The sequence below is a fragment of the Crocodylus porosus genome, unplaced genomic scaffold, assembly GCF_001723895.1.
Source record: "Crocodylus porosus isolate Cpor-Errol unplaced genomic scaffold, CroPor_comp1, whole genome shotgun sequence".
Taxonomy (NCBI): domain Eukaryota; kingdom Metazoa; phylum Chordata; order Crocodylia; family Crocodylidae; genus Crocodylus; species Crocodylus porosus.
In genome coordinates this window covers 180,995,620-181,018,207 of record NW_017728906.1, presented here as the reverse complement: position 1 = coordinate 181,018,207, position 22,588 = coordinate 180,995,620, and the positions used below count along the sequence as shown (strand labels likewise).

The window sequence follows — 22,588 nt, the reverse complement described above, 5'->3', positions numbered from 1 at the left end:
ATGGGTATGTACTGAATATTTTAAGATAGTGCAGGTGAAAAATGAGGGTTAAGGAAAAGAATGTGCCCTCTTTGCTTATCATTCTCATATGACAGTACGTACATTGATTAGATGGTAACATATCAGAAATATTATAAACTATATGATCTCACTGCCAAGTACTAAAAAATGAGAGACTACTAGGACGCTTATAAGGATACTAGCAAAATTTTCTGATGGTTGTTGAAGAGCATAAGAACAAAATACCTAGGAAAATTAAAAACAAAGAAATAGTAAGCAGTTTTAAATTTATTTAAATAGTTCTTAATGAAACCTTCCACCTCTGTTCCACCTGAGTAATGCAACTGCAACCATGACTTGTTCATCTGATCATATGTAGGTCAAGGGATACTAGCAGATAATACCTGTATCAACCTTCACTAAGTAAGCAACAGGCAGCTTGTACCCCAGGTGAACTTATCACAAAAGGCAAGAAATATTTCAAACTTGGAAATGTCTGCAGAGAGCCAACTTGATCTTAAAAAATGACACTGTATTTTCTTGTATATGAGATGACCCTACAATATTAGATTCTATATATGGAAAATGTATAAATGTGTTATCGTTTTCCAGGTGTAGGATCTAAGTATTAGAAGGTTGTCGTGAATCCTTCTCCCCACTGCTACAGCAGGAAAAGCAGGGCTGGAGTGGGGGGGTCAGGTGGCCCCCTTACCTCCCCCACCCACTTCTACTCCCTGCAGCTTTCCTGCCACCAACCTTCATCCTTCACTCCCAGCTCCCTACAGCCTCTGCCCTTCCCTCACTCCCTACCTCTTCCCTACAAACTCTCCCCAATCTCTGCCTCTTACTCCCTCTCCCCCCTACAGTCACAAACTGCTCAGGCAGCTTCATCCTAATGTACAGCACATGGAAGCTCAGCCCTTGCCTGGCCATGCAGCAGTGTGGGTGCTGTTGATTGGCCAAGCAGGCAATGTTGCAGTGTCAGTGTTGCTGATTAGCTGGGCAGGGAAAGGAGTTTCCATGCTCTCTGTGCCTGGGAGAGACCCCAGCCTAGGCTAGAGCCCAGCTGTGCCTGACAGGAATGGGGAGGGAAGAGAGGGGGAGGGGATGAGAGGCTGCAGAGGTGAAGCAGGGGCAGGGCAGGAGGCTGCTGTGGGTCTAACTCTGGTCCTGACCTGGGCTTCATGCCAGAGTCAGAGTTGAAGCAGCTCCCCGCTCTGCTTCATGTGTGAATATAAAATGAGGAGCTTTTCCACCATTCTGATTGAGGAACAAAACCTCATCTTATATCTAAGTAAATACGGTATGTATGTACTGACTTGTAGATATACAAATATCCTGGTTCTCCTCTCATTTACATCACTGATGGAAGTAAGTCTCGTGAGGTCAGTAGTTTCATCAGTGATTGGTGAGAGAAGAATTAGCCCACTGTTTTCATTTTCATTGTAAACCTACTAAAGATTTCAAAAGACCTTACAAATTGGTTGTGAAGCCTTGTGTGAGCTTTGAGCGTCTAGAAACAACCATACTTTTATTAAACTTAAACCTGTAATGATCAACATGGGAAATGGAGGAAATTGTGTGCGTTTATTTAAATGTGTTTTTGCCTTTGTAGTTCGAAAGCACAATGCTACTCAATAAATAAGCTAAATAGCATGCAATAAGGTCTTAACAGTTAATGCCTCACAATACATTTCTACTAATGATTTATGTATTGGTGTGAGGAAGAAAAGAGAAAGTTTATATCCTAGAATCCTTTTCATCAAATAAGGAGTGAAAGCATAAGCTAAACATAGTACATAAATTCAAACCACATTAGTCATTTAAGGAGTTTCGTTAGGTGTGGGGAAAAAAGGAAAAGAAATTGTATGAATTCAATGACAGAACAAAAATTTCTAGATCTTTATAGAATACAGTAACCAGGCTCATACCATGGATAACTGTAACAGTTTGGGGTCATTTTTGGCATTTTATATATGATTTTATATATATTTTATTATGAAATGTATCACAGATCTTGAGATTTATTTTGCTATTGCCTTTTTAAAATATATATCAGATATTCATAGGATACTATGTATAACTCTCAAATCAATTGTAATTGGAAATTTGGGAGAACCTGAATAAAATGGCATTTTTAAAATAAATTGTTTGCACTAGAATTCTTTATTTTTTCTCAACACAGTGTGAACCCACTAGCTTGATTGGAGTCATCTCTAAAATGCAATCAGAAAATTCAAGCCCCTTTTCTTTACTACAGTGTGTTGCCTTTGTTATTTTTCTACTGATTTGAATCTACTGTCTCCTGGAGTAGGTAATTGCTTCAGCGCCTGGGACGTTCTAATATTTTTTTTTCTTCTTGTTTATAGTTCCAAAGACATCTCCAGCTAATGTAAGTGGCAGAAGTGGAAGGCGGCATGAATTAGTAATAGCTTGGGAGGTAAGGGACTCTTTCTGATTAAAGGTCCTGTTTCATGTTGACTTCTATGAGGACAGAATAAGGAAATACTGTACTGAGGGTCCCCTACAGGAAATCTCATCAAGATATGAACACAAAATAGCATTACTTAAAAGTGTGTAAAGGTCTCCAAAGATTTACATTTCCAGGTGATGCAAGTAGAGGATATCTTAGATAATCTACCACTCATATCAATAGCTCCAAAGTTTATTCACTTCTGCTTTGCTTTTCACTCCATCTCTTAAAGTTTATCTTGCTTCTTTGGCTCTAGTGTTAAAGCCGCACATGATTCAATAGTAACTAGTGCTAGGCAAGATATGGCTTTCTCATCCATGAGAAAAGTTTTATTACACTTTGGGACAAATCCAAGCTTTTGAAATTGCAATGAAAAAGCTAACAGAGGGACCCTGAACATTATGGTGAATAGGGTACTTGTTGGGGTTGTAGAAAATCTATGCTTACGTCATTTATTAATAATAATATTAATTATTCTTTATGAAGTAGAAAAACTCCAGTAAGAGAGAGGAAGAAAACAGTGTTCTTGGAATAGCCTGGTGGTTTTGCCCCTCACCTATAATGTGGGAGACCTAAGTTGGCCTGAAGCAAGTAGTTGTTTTTTCTCTCATGTTCTGACTATAAATTTAATCCTGGAGCAGAGAGCCTTCTGAAAAAAAGTTCTTGTCAAAAGTGATCTATATTTCACAAGAAGTTGGCCTGGAACCAACTTCCAAGGGATGTGGTGCAGGCTCCTACCCTGGGGGTTTTTAAGAGGAGGTTAGATGAACACCTTGCTGGGGTCGTTTGACCCCAGTACTCTTTCCTGCCATGGCAGGGGGTCGGACTAGATGATCTGCTCAGGTCCCTTCTGACCCTAGAAACTATGAAACTATAAGAAGTCTCTATCGATGAATCAACATTGGTTACAGAAAAAAATGTTACAAAAGTCCCAACCAGCTTCAGTACTATTCATCTGGTAAAGAACAAAATATGGACACATGACCTGTAGGTCTGGTGGGAAAGCCTAGGGAGAGCCACAGACATAGCCGACGTAAATCAACATACCTTCATGTACTTGAGTGAACTGAAGTTGCACTGGTCTGCACCAGCAGAGGATTGGTACATTAGGTTATCTTCTTATCTCCAATAACACAATCTGTGTTGATCTGCCCCAACCAGAAGCCATACTAAAGAGTGCAAACCAAAAGAAAGACCATTTTTACCAATCTGAGGAAATGGAGTCTCCAAATTAGGCACAAGACTTCCTTCCTCCCCCCCTGTTTTTAATTGACTTGTTGCTTCTATCAACACTTAATGAAATTCTTCTTTTTGTTGCATCCTTGCAAGACTTGGTGCTGTGCCTCACAGTCTTCTTTTATCATTAGCCAAATAAAATAACAAAAGTTTTGCCGTATTTTATATTCTAATTATACATAGCAAAGTGGGCACATTTCAGATATTTTATTCGTTAGAAAGATTTCTACCATTCTTTGTCTCTCCAGTAAGGATATTGCACAATAAAAGATAAGTCATTTTACAAGATAATACAAAATATATCATTAAAATTCAAAGAGCTGAAAAAGTTGCTACAGGCTGGAACACAGCACTTTGAATAGTGCTTACTCTGCAAGTAATCTCATCCAATTCTGCATAAACTACTAAGTCACTATGAAAAGTAAGCATGTTGGGGACAGTCTAAGCTGGTATAAATCATCATAGCTTCAATTAAGTCAGTCTGCCCTGTAAACAACAGAAAAAGACTACCCTAACCAAGACAATTCTTACTTTGAGAAACTAACCCAGTGGACCTCAGCCTTTTCAGAGTGCAGGCCTGTGGGCTTGCCATCCAGTTGCACCATGGGCCTTTACTCCTCTCTGGTGGTGGTGGTGGTGGTGGTGGTGGAGGTGGAGGGGAAAGAACAGTAGACAAGGGGAGGGGACTTGGCCACAGAAGGGATCAGCAGCAAGGCACAGGGCAGGGAAAGAGATGTGCTGGGCTGAGCTACTTGCTATTGATACCCTGTGTTGTGGGATATCTAGCTTGCTTAAGCACCAGTGGACTAGCCCAGAATATTCCCAAGTATACTGAACACAGTTCTATCTTGCCATAGTATAAGATCTTCCAAGTTAAGCAACCAGTTTATATTTATCTGTTAAGTAATTGCCTTCTAATATAATGAAGGTTTGTGTATCTTTTAATTAAGTGAATTTTTCCCTTTTAGCCAGTATCAGAAGAGTTCCAGAATGGGGAAGGATTTGGATACATTGTGGCATTCAGACCCAATGGAACGCGAGGTTGGAAGGAAAAAATGGTGACATCTTCAGATGCTTCAAAGTTCATCTATAGGGATGAAAGCGTACCTCCTCTTACCCCCTTTGAGGTGAAAGTTGGTGTATATAACAACAAAGGAGATGGACCCTTCAGTCCTATTGTGGTTATCTGCTCAGCCGAAGGAGGTTAGTTTGAAAGACAGAATGTTATAAATTATCCAAAAATGATACCTCCATTATCATTGTACATTTTGCCAATACATTTCAAAGCCCTTTACAAAGGACATATGCATTATTATCCCAATTTTGTGCACAGGGAAATTAAGTAACTTGCCCAAAATCATCCAGTGGGAAAGCTGAGAGTATTAACATACCTGGCTCAGGCCTAATATTCAGATCATAATAAGTGGAATTCACAAATTATGAAAATATCAGATTAAAGAAATAAAGACTGGCTCGTCTGTAGTTCATGGCAGCTATGTTATTCATTATAAGTATGTTATTCAGATGGCCTCCAGGTTTCATGAAAATGTTCACGTTACACAGATTCACTACATTTATGATTATTTCTTGGAAATTTGAGACCAAAAGTATATATATTTTTTTTGCTATGTCTCATTTTACATATTCATATATAGTAAAGGTTTATTGTGATAACAGGGTTCAGAACTATATCCAATTTTTGAACACATACCAGCAATCATACACATGGTTAATGAACATATCAAAGGCTGAAAGTTGTTCCAGGAAATTATTCAACAGATATTTATGGATAATGACTATGAGCATACCTATATAAACTGACATAACCCAGCTGGTTTCTGTGGAACAACACTGATTTGCACTTTTAGAACTGGATATCCACAATATTTTTAGATATCAGTTTGTTTAAAATTTGCAAACTGAAAAAATCAAATATTATTTGCAATAAATAGTCTGATCAATTTTAATATTACAGGGGAAATTCTGCAACCCTACACATACTGTGTGGTACTTTACTCTGTAGGTAGTTTCACTTTCCTCAGTGGAACTATCTAAAGAGTAAGGTATTAATAAAGATGACCAAATTTCATGTTAAATGGAAAAAAATTTACTCCATTTTATATTATTGTTCAAAGAATAACATTTCTGTTAAATTACTGATTACTACCTGTCCCTCTCAATTATAGGTATTATTGTGATACTTTCATCCTAAAGGTTAGAGAAGTTGCTTTTTTAAAAGTTCCAGTAACCTGTGTGCAGTTTATTGTTTGGTTTAACATTTCACATCACTATAAAAAATGAGTATATCTCAAAATGCAAAGAAAATTGAAGTGACATCTGACTTTCTAATCTATATGACCTGGACATTTTGTTATCTACAGTTGCCTTTATTGTTCATTAAAAAGCAGTGAAATAATGCAATTTATGTTGGTTCTTTTATTATTTTAACTACAGTACCCACTGATAATAAGTCCGGAAAAAAAAAAGTTTTGTAAAAGAAGAGAGATTTTTCCCTTTGCACAATCTGAATAAATATATAATATGTGCTGTTTCTCCATTTTGAATGCCAAATAATGAAATTGAATTTTAATAAATAATCTTATATATGTTGATTTTTAGAGAAAACTGAAAATAGAATCTACAAGAATATAAAAATCTATTTTTCTAAATTTTTCTTTAAAATATAAGCTGCAGGTGATCAATTTAGGCTTAGTAATTTAAGCTTTCTTTTGTTGTATTTTATGCAAAATAGAGGAATAACTTTTAGGCACCCCGTTTGCTATGTCACAGTTCAGTCATTCGGAAGTACCTTCCTATTACAACTTTACTAATTCAGTCTCTGTGTCTGCCTGTACCTTAGATTGCTCTCTGTTAAGATAAATTCCATCAGGTGAAATACTTTCCTTAGATTTGCATTTGGGAAGAAATGTGGTTAGCTGTGACAATACAGTAAAAAAAAATAATTCATAAACATCTTTTTATATAAGTAACCTAAGATGCTGTAAGTGAAAATTTAAAGGGACAATGAAATAATTTATTACAGCTAAAACCTAGTACCAAGGACAAAAGATATGATTTTAGCTTTCTGTGGAAAAAAAAGGGGGGAATTGGCTTTAAAAGAGTAAGGAGCTAAAAGCACGTTTCTCATGGATTTCCATTTGAAAGAATATTGAACAGAGATGAACAGTACACTATTCTATAACCCTGAGGCTGATCCTGCAAACCGTTACCCTAACCAATGCATCTGCAATGGGCTTACTGACTATTCATCATGGATTCAGTGCACTCTTGTCAAAGGTCTAGCATAAAGGCCTGGGTAAAATGTTCAAAAGTGACTTAAGAATTTAAAAGCCTGTGTCTCAGTGAAAGCTGATGGGACTTGGGTTCTCGAGGGGTAGATTAAAAAATATTACATGTCTAGAGATGGAGATAAACATCCAGTAGGATTTACAAATAGGCCCAAATGAGTGAGATCCCTAATATCCATTGATTCAGCAAAGCAACTAGAAAGATCAGCAAAGGGGGTGGGAGGGGAAGAAGGTAGGGAGGGGGTCGGGGAGCAAGGCAACATACATGGGACTTTTTCTTGATAAGAAAAGAGTGAATCTTTGTGTCATGAAAGTAAGTAAATGTATTTGTCTGTTACTTCTTGGTTTGTTTGTTTGCCATGTATAACATAGACATATGCAATCTGTTTGAGGGCTGTGTGTTGTGATTGGATGGATGCCCTGGACCTGAGTGCATAAAAAAGCTCCCTGCATTTTATCACTACGGTTGTATATATAATTGTTGAGTCTAAATGAAGGAGAGGGCAGACATAGGAATAAAGCCAAAAGTACTCAGCAACCAGGGGATTCCAGTAACCATGGAAAATGAAGGTTTTGGCATGGGAGTTTTTAGAGAAAAAATTGGGAAGGGCTTTTTTTTTCCTTTAAGGCTTGATAATGATGACTGTTGAGCAGTCCAAAAGAAGAGAGGAAAGGTATTAGTGAAAAATATTTCTACATGAACTATGACTTTGTAGAGCTCATGCAAGAAAAGATTTGAGCACTAGAGATCCATTTGAAGGTAATATAAGAATTCAGAATGGGACGCAGGAATTTGATAAAGAGAGAAAAATGCACCATTGATGAACAAGTGGAATTAAAGGATAGACTAGGAGAGTGAACAATGGAAGACTGTGACCATAAGGGCAAGGCAGAGGAAAAGATTAGTTAGTGAGCAAAAACAGATTTTAGGAGCGGGTGTGCAGCTGGAGATGAGAAGGAACTAACTTTTAGGGACCCCATTTTCTATAGGGTCACAGTTTCTATGTCACAGTTCAGATATTCAGTTATTCTATCTCTGTGTCTGTTTGTACCTTAGATGGCTCTCTGCTAAGATGAATTCCATCAGGTGAAATACTTTTCTTAGATTTGCTTTTGAGAGGAAAAGTGGTTAGTTGTGACAATATAGTAAATAGATAAGGAGGAGCAGGGAAAGAGAGAAGGGCAGTTAGTATCCCAAGAAAGGAAGTGGTAATGGAGATAGCCTGACACTGAAGCCCAAAGAGGAGCAAGGGTGACATACAGGAGCTTGTAAGAAGAAGCAGAAGACAGAATGTTCTACAGATAAAAGGGACAATAAAGAGTATCTAAGATTCGCTCCAGTACCAGGAAGAGGTATATGTGATTCAGAACTCTTTAATAAGAAGAATCCACCTACTTGTCACCAGAGCAGATCCAAAGAACAGAAAGTGTTGTTGTCCATCATGAGTAAGAATACAAGATGTGGCCATGAAGGGAAGAATAAGAACTTGAGAGAGCAGGGAAAATCAGTCATTGCCTTTTGTTATCTTTCATTGAACAAATAGCCGGAATCATTGGATCATAGGAAGATAGGGCTGGAGGAGACTTCACAAGGCCATCTAGGTCAGCTTAAGGCACAATCATCCTTGACTAAAGCATCCCAGCAACATATCTGTTCAACCTGCTCCTGAAAGCTTCCAGTGACGGAGATTCCACAATTTTTCTGGATAGCCTGTTCTTGTAGCTTGACCAACCTCACAGTCAGAAAGTTCCTCCTAATCCCCAAACTAATTTGTCTCTAGCACAGCTTGAGGCTATTGCTCCTAGCCCTGTGCTCTTTGGCCACAGAGATCTCTTCATGCTGGACTAGATCAAGGATAACTACACTAGTCTGGGAAAGAGAATTAAAGTAGTGGAGGCTTTGATGATTTTTCACTGGAATTCTTCTGGCCCATAGCTCTAGATAAGGAGGGCGAAAAAGGGACAAAATAATACAAATGACTTAAAAACTGGTAATATGAGGAAGTCTTTGAGGTTTTCAGCCCCTGGGAGGCAATCACAGAAAACACCTCTTTTCAGGTACTGGACTTCAGTACCTAGGGTACTGGCATCCTGGGATCAAAGCTGGCAAGATTGTTAAGAAGAGTTTTAAATAAAAAAAATGAAAAGAAGAGGTTCATGCTTGGTTTTAATACATAAAAAGGAGAAAGTGAAGTAAGCAAGGATAGAGCAATGGAGAAAGGAATATGGGAGGCTAGGAAGAGGAACATTAGGGAGGAAGTGGGTGCATCTACACAAGATATTTACTGTGGTGTTGCCTAATTACCTGTGCAGTATAGTGTCAGCATCTACACATAAGTTATCACAAGTACTACCCTACTATCTTATGGCGGCATTATTTACTGAGCTGCAATACACATTTAGATACAGATGGGGCTGGCTGAATCATGAGGGTGCCTCAGTGTGGGTACTGCCTGTTGGCTAGCCCTTCACTGTGGCACCCTTGTGCCCCAGCCAGCCCCTTTGCAGCACATTGAGCCAGATCAGAGAAGCCCAGGGCTGGCAGTCTGACCCTCCAGACCCTTGCCAGCCAAGGCTACTCCACCCCAGCTCAACGCACTGCGGTCCCAAGCACACATGTAAACACAGTGCCTAGGAGCAATAAACTGTGGTACAAACTGCACCAGAGTTTATTCAGTCAAATTAAGTTCATGTGTAGATGCTCCCAATAAGTATTCCATCCACTAGGGTTATGTAAAAAATCACCATTTCTGCTTTGAAGTAACCAGAGAGGCTTTGTACTACACCCAGCATTGTTACTCTGTTAGTCATGCATAGAAACCTCACTCAAACCCTTTAGGTTGGATCCAGACATGCAGGCATGTGTGGTCCATGGCGCTGCAAACCTCTTTGCACCACAAAAAAAACCATACAAGTTGTACGTTAATCAGTTCACGGTGCTGCTGATGTGCAGCACCAGAGCAAAATTGCTACTGGGATTTCCCACACAGGGGCTCCATGTGCCTCAGTGCAGGGGCTCTGCAGTGCAGCTCCCATGTAAGGCATGAGGAGACAGGGGAGCAGCCAGCCCAGGGCCACCTGCTCCCCTGTCATGAGGCACATTGAACCCCAGCCAGCTAGGGAGCAGCTGGCTGGGGTTTAGGGTGCCTCAGCAGGGGGACTCCATGTGCCTTAGTTCAATAGCTCTGCAGCTGAGTCCCTGCACTGAGGCATGTGAAAACAAGGGAGCAGCCAGCCCAAGTCTGCCTGGCTTCAATCCCTGAGGCAACTTGCTAGGTGCTGCTGTAAGAAACGTAAGGTACATCTACATGTGAAATTCATGCAACACAATAAACTCTAAAGCTTTTTGAGCTGGAGTACACTGCTCCCAGGTGCAGTGTCTACATGTGTACTGAGGACCACAGCACTTTGAGCCAGGGTGGAGCAGTTCTGGGCTAAGAAAGAACAAGGAACATCTGGCCTGGGTTCTGGGTGGCGGTATCAGGCAGCGTCAGGGCTGGCAGGGGTCTGGCCCCTGGGTAGCTGGGCTGACCAGGTGCAATTTGTGCCTGGCGGTCACCATCTATGTGTGCATTTGATTGTACTTAATGACTCTGCCATAAAATAGTACTTTCCCCAGCAGTACTATCTTAATGTGCAGTTAATTAGTTTACTGCAGCCTAATATTGGCACACGTGTAGATGGTGAGGCTTTACTGCAGAGCTAGTTAGTCAACTAATAAAGTACACGTGTAGGTGAGCCTGCAGCATACAATGAAAATTACTTTTACAGCGATGTTTTCTTTACTCAACATAACTTTTTATTAACTCACTCAATCAAGTACAGAACCTAAATGGACAGTTATTTTGAGGAGAGAAATGAAAGCTGGCATATTGTAGAGTGACATCTGAACTCTCAGAGTTTTACTGCTTGATCTGTTTAAGGGCACAATAAGAGCAGTTAAGGAAGACAGGAAAATGTATGCTTTGATAAGACTGAGATAATGTTGGCCAAAACAAACACCGAAAAATGTTTCTTGTTGGTTCCAACTCTCCTGGTTTTTCACTCTCAGCTTAAATGAATAAATAAATCACCCCTTTCTTCTCATTTATGAGAAAAAAATATGCAATTACACATTTTTAGATATAGCTGCCAGGTTTCAAATTAAAATCTTACATTCATGAGGTACTGTTCTGTGGATGATTTTGTAGCTAAAGCTAAGCTTCATGGGATTTAGGTGAACCTGAAAATTAATAAATTGGCATATTAGCTTTAAAATATACAGGCCAACTTCTTACCTTTGCCAGCAAATCCATCAATTACAGTTGTCTTCACTGCATTTTTTAAAAATGAAATCCAAATCTGTATATGAAGGAGTTTATTAAACCTTTCTTTGATTAACACTACACTAACCCCCCCGGGAAGGTATATGTGTAATCAATATGATAGGCAAGCCCCTGCATATTATTTGGAGAACTCCAGCTGTTATGTCTCTTATTACAAATGTATCATTTATATTCATGGACATGGTAAATGCCACTCAGAACTTTTAATCTAACAGAACCTGAATTCTATCAGTCAGCCTCTCCATTTTATAACTATGCACCCAAGTAAGAAACCAATTTGCCTTCTAATTAATATCTTCATAGGGTAAAGGTAGCTTCTTTTGCAGCACATGTGTCAGCAGACTGTTATCCTTTGGAGTGAGAGGAAAGAAACGGCAGAATTACATTTGGTTGGTCCATTCCCCTCATCAGACTAGCCTTCAGAACTAATGCTTTTATTCAGTGGACAGATCCAAAACTTAAAAATGAAGAGGAATACATTAATCATTGTTAAAGATTCCAGATAAATTATAAGATATAGGCATAGACTTAACCATAATTAGGATAGGCTGCATAGAGCCTACCTGTGGCCTGGTTTTAAAGGATCTGTCTTGTGTTAGTCCAGGCAGGCTTGGGTTTGGTTTTTATCAGGTGTCATTGAAATCCTGGGAGGTGACTGACCACCTTATCATAACAAATAAATATAAACTAGTATTAGAAAGAGGGAATATCATAGCATCATCTACCAATAACAGAATTCAGGGTCCTATCTCTGAAATCAAGTACAGTACCCTGATCTGGATTGGAAGTTAGTCTTCTAAATTTCTATAGAGGAATGTGTTACTGTAAACCATAGTTGTGGCAAGTGGAAAACAGCATCCTCAGGACATAGCACAAAGCCTCTCAAGGTTTTATTATCTTTTTTTAAATTTGATCAGGCAATGTTAAAGGGATCATTAAAGGCATTGACCTTTTTCATCAGTGTGACCCCCAGGAAAATATCAGTAAATGTAAAATAATACCAAGATATTAATTAAAAAATATAGCCATAACACCAGTGACCAGTATGGAAAAACCTAATGAACCCATCAAACTTATCATCAGTGCTAGACACACAATATAAAGCATGACATGGTACGGAGCCCTGAACTATTTTATATTAGCACAAATTATATGGCCTTCAACCTATCTGAATCAATAAAAAATGCCATTTCATCTCCATAAACTTTCAGGCAGTCGTAATATACCTTTTTCCTAAAAAATATAATTTCTGTTCTTTTGCTGAACATTTACATTTTTGGTGTCTAATATCAGGGAAATTGCAGTGAATAATTGCTGGATATGTAAGAAATGCATTTGCCTCACATAAAATAAACTATTTCTACTCCATTTACTAAAAACAATTTATTAAAAATACAAAAATACAAACAAGCCTTTATGTATCTGAGCAATACATAAACCTCCCCTAGTGAATGCAATGAAGGGGAAATGATTTCTACATTTATAGAAAGTGTAAAGGCTGCCAACCAACGTTTTGGGTACATCACAAATTATTTATCCCATTGCAATCTTCTCTGACAACAAGGTAATTGCTTCAATAATATTGAAACTAGAAAATAGCTTTTGCTGCACAAATCTTTGTAGTACACAAAATAAAAAGCAGTGTGCACCTACTGTACAAAAAATCATATCATGCAGAATATATTTCTTTGTAGCACAAAAGTTATTGAAATTAGATCAAATCATTTATGCCTTGTGAATATTATAATTTGTTATTTGTGACATCTTAAAAGATCAATTTATTTTATATGTATTAATAACCCTCATGTGAGCCATTTTGAATAAAGTCAGAAATTCTCATTTTCTCTAGGCTTATATTTAAAAAAAAAGACAAAGCTAAAACTACCAAAAATTGAAATCTTTACAGCAAAAAAAAGAAAAAATCCAAGAAAAGAACATCGAAGAGAAGGTGTAGGTCAGTGGCAGAATACCTTGTGTAATGTGAAGGAGAGAGAAAGATCAAAAAAACCCAAAAAACCAGTGTATCAAGATTAATGTTAAACTCCTTACTAAGACAGTTTAATCAATAGACAAATGTATAATTTTAACATATATTGTGCCAAAAGGAAGCTCCTTTTTTTGTAAACCTGCTAAATCAGCCACAAAACACATCTTTTTAAAAAACCCTTTGATGTGCATCCCTATAATATAAAAGCTATAAGATTGGATTAACAGTTCATAAATATAGTAAGGTACATTAGACCTAGAAAGAAATGTCAAGCTCTGTTATTCCAGATGAATCTGAATCCACCTTTTTTGCTGAACACACAAACATGCCAAGGAGACAGTGAATGTGTTAGGAAGTATTGCATTCTCACTAAGTTCTAGATTCCCACTTAAACATACATGAGGGAGATCTTCTTAATTTCAAAGCAAAATAAATAAGTAGACAATAAGATAAACTTTCCTAAACTCCAACTTAAGTGATGCCTAAGAGGTTTTGCAGACCCTTAGCACTCACAGGGTGTGTCCAGACGAGCGCAGCCTTTTGTTCCCCGGGGACAAGTAGCAGTGGCAGGTTACCCCAGGGGGGGTAGGGAAGGTGTATGATGCAAACCAGTGTTGGCCAGATTTTCTGGCAGGTGTGACACAAATTAACCCTGCCTACCCAATCCCCTTCCTTTGTCTGATCTGCTTCTCTACTTCCTGCTCCCTGCCCTGTGCTCCCTGCTTTATCTGTTGTTCTGCTTTCTGCTCCCTGCCCCATCTGCCACTGTGCTATCCCTCTCAATTATAGGCACTGAATTATAGATACTCCTTCCTGGTCTACCATGTGCCATGTGCACATTCTGCAGGTTGCCCACCCCTGCTGTAGGCCAAAAGGACAATGTAATAATGTATCTGTTGGTTGTCCCTACAGCTTCCCATATTTGTTTTCCCGATTTTTTTTCTTAACTTTCCTCTTGCTGTTGACTAACCCAGCATTTTTAAAGCTTTTCCTTATTTTACTGTACAAGGTAAAATATCTTAGCAATTAAGCTAGTTAGAAACACAAAGTCCTATTCTTTGTTCGAAAGCCTGTATAGATCTGGTAGATACAGCCTTTTTCTGGGCGTAGGTTTTAAAAAATGACACAAAAAGTTTAACATATTTGAAACCTTGACAGGAAAAGGAAAGGGAAAAAATGGAAGAATAGACTGTCAGGGAGAATGTGTAGCTCAGTGGTGAGTGCCTGGTAAGATGTGAAGCTGGGACCAGCATACAGACCTTTGTAACAAAGAAAGGATTGCTGGTTCCAGACAAAGAAGCCAGCAGCCTCAGGATTTAATGTGGACACACCCTTAAATGTGAATTTGCTTTACATTTTAGTACATGACAGGGTGCCACAGTAGGTTTCTTGGTCTATGGCATAACTCAAAAACATCCTAGGTACTGTTCATTTTTTAACTGATTAAATAGCAGCACAGAGTAAGGAAGAGAAAGGATGCTCTATTTACTTCTGCGGTCAAGCAGAACTGCTAGTGATGGTTTACTGTTGGGAGAAAGGCTCTTGTCAATAAGAATTAAAGGTTTTCAAAGACAAATCAGCCAGCACATAGAAAGGATATTCTTCATTACGTATCTTCCTGGGTCTGTCACTAATAAGATATTGATGTGACTTGGCACAAATACAAAAACACAATAAAGCTAATATTTTTATCTTGCTCAGTTTCTCTTATTCACCATAATTGTAACACTTCATTCTGAACAGCAAGGTAGAACAAGAGAAGTCTATGACAGTTTTAGTTCTGGTGCTTTTGATAGATACAAGTTGTTACAGTGGAGGTTTATTATTTCAATTTTTCTTAATACAGAACCCAGTGCTGCTCCTTTCGATGTCAAAGCTACAAGTTTGTCTGTATCAGAGATTCTTGTTGCGTGGAAACATATTAAAGAAAGTCTAGGAAGACCACAGGGATTTGAGGTATGAATACAGAATATCATAATGAGAAGCCTTGTTATTTTTGTTAGCACTGCATTCTGCTAAATGGGGGAGAGGGAAACTCATCAAAACGCATGACTAGCTATAGGAGAATCGTGGCTTCAGGATATACAGCTGGGTACTGGCATATCCTTTATTTTTTTTATACTCCTGCTTTAAAACAGTCCAAAATTAAGTCTTACAGAGTCACTAAGACACTCCAAAGGAGTTAACAGAACTGCAAGTGACCCAGTGCACCTACTTGGCTGGCTACAGAAGATTAAGTATTGACTGTTTCCAGATCTAAGCAACATCAGTGTGCTTGGCAAACTCTGTACAAATAGAAGGAACAGCTGATGCCAGTCATATGCTCTCATAAAGATTGATACTACTGGTCCTGGTTTGGGGGCCATCTGCTGGGTTTAGGAAAAAAGATGCCAGCTAGGGCATCATTGGGAAATAAAGCTCTACTTAGGGCCTTGACACGTTCACTTGCAACAGTTGCAAATCATTGGGTTGTAGTAACCTATTACAGTTTAGTAGATGTTAAGGAAATAACCCTCCTCTGAAAGGGAACAATTTGTAATCCTAAAAGGACATCTAAACTGCTTCAGTGTGGGGCTGCTTGAGTTTTAAACACCCCACACTTAAGTGTCAAGTTGAACCCTTAGGTTTCTTTCTTTCTGGCGTTAGGGACTGGATGTGGAAATACATCTGATGGTGCATTCATATCCAGCTTGGAATCAAATCCTAGGGAGTGGATTGTGTCTGAGGTTTCAAATCCAATCAGCTCTGACGTGGTAACAAATCGGAGCTGGTTCAGCTCTGATTTGTTACCAAGTCAGCTCCAATTTGTTCAGCTCAAGTTTGTTACCCCTCCCTCCTTCCTTCCCTCCCCCAGCTGCTCTGTCAGTGACAGGAATCAGACTCATAGAGAACCAGGACTGGAAGGGACCTCTGGGCCAGGCTAGGGATGCCCAGGGGCTGGGACCCAGGTAGAAGAGCCCATCTGCTGAGTGCCAGCAGGGACAGGCCGGGCACCGGCATTTTCCTGGAGCCATGATGGGGGCTTGGGTCACCTGTCCAGGTTTGAAAATATCAATACATAACTTGAATGGATCACTTTTAGTTTCTTGTTCTCATAGTCTCAGGGTTAAAGACATACCTATTCATATTTTTTTCTATTCCTATTTATATGGCTCTTTACCAAAGTACAGTTTCTGGCAGCTACAATTACCCAGATATTTCATTTCTTCCTCACCAACCAGTGTCCCAGCTGGAGAAAATATTTCTAGCACAATATTAAGAGAGTTTTCTCCCTGTTAGACAGGGAAGGAATATTAATATAAACTATCAAAACTGGGTAAAAAAAACCCTTGGATCTTAAATCATATTAACCTGGAACCAGAGCAAAGTGTAGTATTTCTGACATAACCTTCCCAGTCAATTATACCTCAAAGGTGTTCTTTAGAGTAGGGTTGCAGTCAAGTATAACAAATATAAGTGCAATATCTACATGTATACCAGTTCTAAGGATTGGGCCAAATCATTTATGGCCATATTATATTATCCATTTCAAACAGTACAACTCAGAGGCTTCATGCAGATAAGCAAGGGTGCAGTGTGTGGTGCTGCAGACATACTGCACATTCAGTTATTCTCTGCATCGTAAGGGAGCAGAATGGGGGGTTCTTTTGAGTCCTGGATATCCAGTGCTGCAGCCCTGGCAGGCCCCCAGGACCCCGGGTAAGGCTACTATGGCCAGCACTGTGCTGGCCCCAGCTTCCCTTACCCCACCTGGATTAGCCTGCTGTGAGCCAGAGGGTGCCTGGCACAGGCATTCACTGGGGACAACTAGCAGCGCCACAAGGTGCGCCGCTGCTAGTTGTCCTCGGGGAACCAAACATGCATACACATGTGGATGCAGCCACAGAGAGAAGAGACAACTTTGGTAATTGCACCAGTGGAGTTTCCTCTGAGTGCTGTCCCTGGGAATGGATGAGAAGAGGTCACATCCTACAGACCTCAGAGATTTTGTGAATAGACTCTAAAAGGAAACTCTAATTATACGTAGAGTTAACCATCCAAAAATCTTTCCATTCACAGTACTACTAAAAGTTCCTTGGGAGTACTAACTTCAGCTGGTCCTAACATGCTTGTCCCCAGAGGGAAGCAAGCAGCCCTGATCCATTCATCCAATCTGATCCTATGTGAGGAAACTCAGTGCAAATCCTGGGTAGAAATGGAAAAGCCTAATATATGGGTTCCTGTGCACCTCCCTGCATTTTGATGGTCACCTCCACTTTTTACAACAGGAAGGTGCTAAGGTCCCATAATGTATCTTTTCTATTCCTTTGAGTTCCCATATGCTTTACTTAATCTTGTGATTGTAGTTGTGCCAATCAATAGTTCTAACCTTTCTGCTTGGTTCTTTTTGTTTTCCTTTGTTTCTTTCCCATCTTCTTCAGCAGTCCCTCGCATTCGAGGATGATTGTCTTCCATGGTTGTCTTATCTGTCTGTCCAGGATGGCTGATGAGGCCTATCCGGGATCAACAGCCACTACTGAAGCTCAGACATGTGTTTCCATGTGGGATGTGTGGCGCTGGATTCTTGATTTTGTCCACAATATATTTTGTCTGCTGCTAATGCTTTTCCATCTTCTATCGTTGTCATGAGGTTTCAAAGTACTGAGATCCCTTCAGCAGTCTCTTTCTCCATTGGGGCAGTTTTCAGAGATAGTTTTCCACAAGTTTACATCTATGTTGCTTTTTCTTAAGCTGGCCTTGAGGATATCCCTGAAGTAATATTTCTGTCCTCCTTTTGAGCATACACCTTGGCTGAGCTGGGAGAATAAAACTTACTTCAGGAATCTGGAGTCTGACATCTGGATGACATAGCCGGTCCAACAAAGTTGATGTTGGATGATCATCACCCAATACTCATAATGTTTGCTTGCAGGAAGTCGCTGATGTTGGTGCAACTGTCTTCCCACTGGATTTGGAGGATTTTCTACAGGCAGCATTGATGGTACTTCTCCAACAACTGTAGATGTCACCTGTACATTGTGCATGTCTCAGCTATGTACAACAAGGTGGGGATCATGACTGCTTGATTCATCCTGAGCTTGGTTTCGAATACAATGTCACAATCTTTGAACACCCATTTCTTCACGTGTCCAAAGGCTGCACTTTCACATTTGAAGCAATGTTGGATTTGTTCGTCAATGTCAGCCTTTGGTGAGAGATGGCTTCCCGGGTACAGGAATAACTCTAGAGTCTCACTGTGTATCTGGATTACTGGAGCTGTGGACTGTTCATTAGGAGCTTGTTGGTAGGAGACCTTATTCTTCTGAATGTTAAGTGTCAGTCCCATTTTCTTGTTTGCCTCAGTAAAGATGTTCACAGAAGCCTGAAGATCTGCTTCCAGGTGAGCACACACTACAGCATCATCAGAGTACTGGGGGTCAATGAATGAAGCTGGGATGGTCTTGGTTTTGGCTAAGAGTTGGCTGAAGTTAAATAGCTTACTGTCCATTAAATAGTTTAACTCCAGTCTGGCTGGAAGCCTGTTGGTGATCAGATGTAGCATCCTGGCAAGGAATATTGATAAGAGTGTTGGAGTAATAATGCAGCCTTGTTTAACTCCCATTTTAACTTCAAAAGGCTCTGTGACAGATCCATTACTGAGAACCACCACTTGCATACCATCTTGGAGGAGGCAGAAAATGGTGACAAATTTTGGTAAGCATCCATACTTCAGAAGGATCTTCCACAAAACATCTTGGCCGACAGAGTCAAAAGTTTTTTGTGAGGTCAAAGAAGGCCATGTAGAGAGCTTTATGTTGCATTTCTCCTGCAGCTGGCAAGCTGTGAAGATCATGTCAGTTGTGTCTCTTGCTGTACTAAACCCACATTGAGATTCTGGGAGGAGCTCTTCAGCAAGTGGAAGAAGACAGTTCAGGAGGGCTCTCACTGATCTTTTCTGTGGTGGACAGCAGGGCAGTCCCTCTGTAGTTTCCACAGTCAGACGTGTCTCCTTTCTCGAAGATTGTCACAATCATGGTGTCCCTGAGGTTTTCTGGGATTTCAACATTCCATATCCTTAAGATGAGGGCATGAAGTTATGATGTGAGCTCCTCTCCCCACTGATTGAAGATTTCCATGGGGATTCCGTCCACTTCAGATGTCTTTTTGTTCTTCATCTGCCTGATGGCTTTCCTCACTTCATCAAGGGTCGGAGGGATTCCAAGTTCATCTCTAACTGGGTGATGTGGGATGGAGTTGAGAAAACTCATCAACATCAGAGTCTTGGTTGTGAAGGTCTTCAAAATGGTCCTTCCAATGAGCATTGATTTCCTTGATCAGGTCTCCTCCATCCTTAGGTCTCAAGGGGCTTGGTCCCTGAGTACTTGGAACATAGATGTCTTTGGTGGCACTGAAGAAACCATACATATTCTGTATGTCAGTGAGATGTTGAATATCCTTAGCTTTGTCTTCACACCATTTGCTCTTCATATCATGGGTCCTTCTTTGTCTTGGCTTGTTTGATGTTCAGTTTCTTTTGCTTGGATTTGGTGTCATTCTGCCAATCACATTACGCTTGTGAATGATCAACTGTTGGATCTTCTGGTCATTCTCATTAAACCAGTCTTGATGTTTCCCGGTAGAGAATCCAAGTGTCTCCTCACAGGTGCTGATGACGGTGGCCCTGAGGGAACTGCACATGCTTCTGACATTTTCCCATTGTTGTTGGCTGGAATTCACCAGTTTTTCTTTGAGGCGCTGGTGGAAGAGGTCTTGCTTGATTGGGTCCTTGAGTCCTTCGGTGTTGATCTTCCATTGGCATTGCTTCTGCTGCAGCCAGCATTTCAGAAATTGTTTGAGTGACATAACCAAGTGGATGAGTTGGTGATCAGTCCAGCAATCATCAGCTCCTAGCATCACTCAGATGATGTAGACATCTTTGCAATCCAAGGCATGGATAATGACATAGTCAACTGGGTGCCAATGCTTAAATCATAGGTGTTGCTACGATGTCTTGTGCTTGTTTTTCTGGTGGAACAAGGTGTTCGTGATGGTGAGTCCATGTTCCATGCATTTGGTCAAGAGAAGAATGCCGTTGGAGCTGATGCTTCCTACTCCTTCCTTGATAATGTTTCTGTTCCAGAGGTTAGAGTCTCTTCTGACTGGCATTGAAATCACCAAGAAGATTAAGTCTGTCTCCCTCCAGGACATCAGAAAGGACTCGGCATTGAATTCAAGGTTGGCATAGAATTCTTCCTTGGTTTCATCCACAGCATCAAGAATCAGGGCATAGACACTGCTGAGCATGGCATATTGGCTCCCTCCCAGTTTAAGACAGATTCATGAAGTGTTTATTAACAGGGAACTCACTGAGTTGGTTTATGGGTTCATTTTTAATGGCAACACCAACTCCATGAAGTTGGCGTTCTCCTTCCTATTTACCCTTCCAGAAGAAGGTATGTCTACCTCCACGTTCTTTAAGCTGCCTATTTCCCATTTGCCAGCTCTCACTCAGTGTAGCTCCATTGATGCTGTGTCACCTGAGTTCTTGGGCCACGATTGCAGTGCGGAACTCTGGGTATTCACTATTAGGGTTGTTCATGAGTGTCTTGATGTTCCAGGTCCCAAAAATGATGGTGTGTCTTCACTGGTATTTTCGACCACACTAAAGGTGATCCCACTGTACATAGTTATCCAGTCAGGAAGAAATACAGAATACTATATTAGACTGGCTATGTTTAGGGCACCTTTTCTAGCCTCCTCTCCATGTGGGGTGAGCAGAGCAGATCCTGAATAGGGATGATCAGTCACAATTTACAGCTGCCAAATTGCAATCCTGTCTCATCCGAGTTCTAGAAAACCTTGTAACTGCTGCCTTCACCCCAGTTCACTAGAAGCTCCAGACCTCACAGTCCTGCTCCTGTCACCATTACCTGGTCACCAAAAGGCTTGAGGAATGTGCTGGAAAAGCTGTTTTCATAGAAGATGCCTGTGCGTGACTTGTTTTATCATGAAGAAGCTGCTGCACATCAGCTTCACAAGGCTCTTGACAGGACAGGGCTTTGATTCAATGGCAAGGAGACCAAGACAACTGGGAATCTCATTCCACTGCAGCCTTCATCTGTCTTCATAGTCACTGAGATTCTAATATCTTCCCTATCTACTCTGCCATTTAAGACTTTTAGACCCATGGCGGGGGGGCTAGGTAGGCTTATTATAATGGTGACCTGTACTTGCCATACCACAGCACTGTCAAACAATATATGTGGCTCTTCAGGAGGGAAAACATTGCTATCCGCTGTCCTCACCTCATCCTGATGGTGCAGCTGCTACTTGATCCATGACTGCTTATTCATCAGTTACCCTTGCTTTTTTGTAGCTGACCTTCCGTGAAGGTCATTGCACTATCTGCCACCTGCAGATGCACTGAGTAGCAGTACAGCTATATCCCATACATTTGTCCATGCTGGAGTGCACATGCCACTTGTCAGCCTTAGCTGCTTATATTTTAGCCACAGACTTCCTTGTTGCTGAATATGCCCCTGTTCCTGTACATGTGGTTCTCTGACATATGGAAGAATTGTAGAATCATAGATTCTAGGAGTTAATACTTTACTGCACTCCCTTTATTATAGGTAACTGCTCTATAAAGAGAACGAAATTATACCTATTATAGATTACATGGCACTGCAAATGTATTCCTCTCCATCCTGAAGTATTTCCACTCACTAGTAACCTTTGTCTTCAATCTCCAGGCTAGTCTGTTATCCTCTGAAATAGCTCACTCATTGCACCCTGCCTTTTTAACCTCATCAATGTGGCTTTTTGTATAATACACTTTCAGAAACCTTGAAACCTATATAAATTATGGCTACTATTTATAGTCATACCTTTGTCCCATTGATTGCATTGATTCTCCAAATGTTCTATGAGGTTTGTCTTACCCTTCACAAATTTATGTTACATCTCAAACAAAATAATTAAAAGCAGATTTTATTTCTGAGATGAAAATATTTTTTCTCAAAGATGACAGCTGTTTCCAAAAGTATGTATCCACCTCATTTTGATTAATCAATTGAAATATTGACTGTTTCTATTATGCATACAATGCAGTATGCATTGGCAGAATTCAATTTTTCTTCTAATAATTTTGATGGATAATATCGATGTTTATTTTAAAACATTTATTTCAATTTTTCATAGATTTCATAGATTTCATAGACATTAGGGCTGGAAGGGACCTCGGGAGATCATCGAGTCCAGCCCCCTGCCCAAAGGACAG

At 40.1% G+C, this 22,588-nt stretch overlaps 1 protein-coding gene across 3 annotated transcripts in view; it reads left to right on the top strand.

Annotated features, from left to right (window-relative positions):
- Positions 1-22,588, top strand: part of CNTN5 (contactin 5) — a 983,906-nt gene that overhangs the window by 929,186 nt on the left and 32,132 nt on the right. For 2 of the 3 annotated variants that reach the window (XM_019530289.1, XM_019530290.1), the window contains exons 19-21: positions 2,370-2,440; positions 4,678-4,912; positions 15,176-15,285. In XM_019530289.1, the coding sequence (XP_019385834.1) occupies positions 2,370-2,440; positions 4,678-4,912; positions 15,176-15,285 (416 nt within the window). Of the gene's footprint in view, positions 1-2,369; positions 2,441-4,677; positions 4,913-15,175; positions 15,292-22,588 lie in introns of those variants that run through there. The other variant, XM_019530292.1, reaches the window with a different exon arrangement.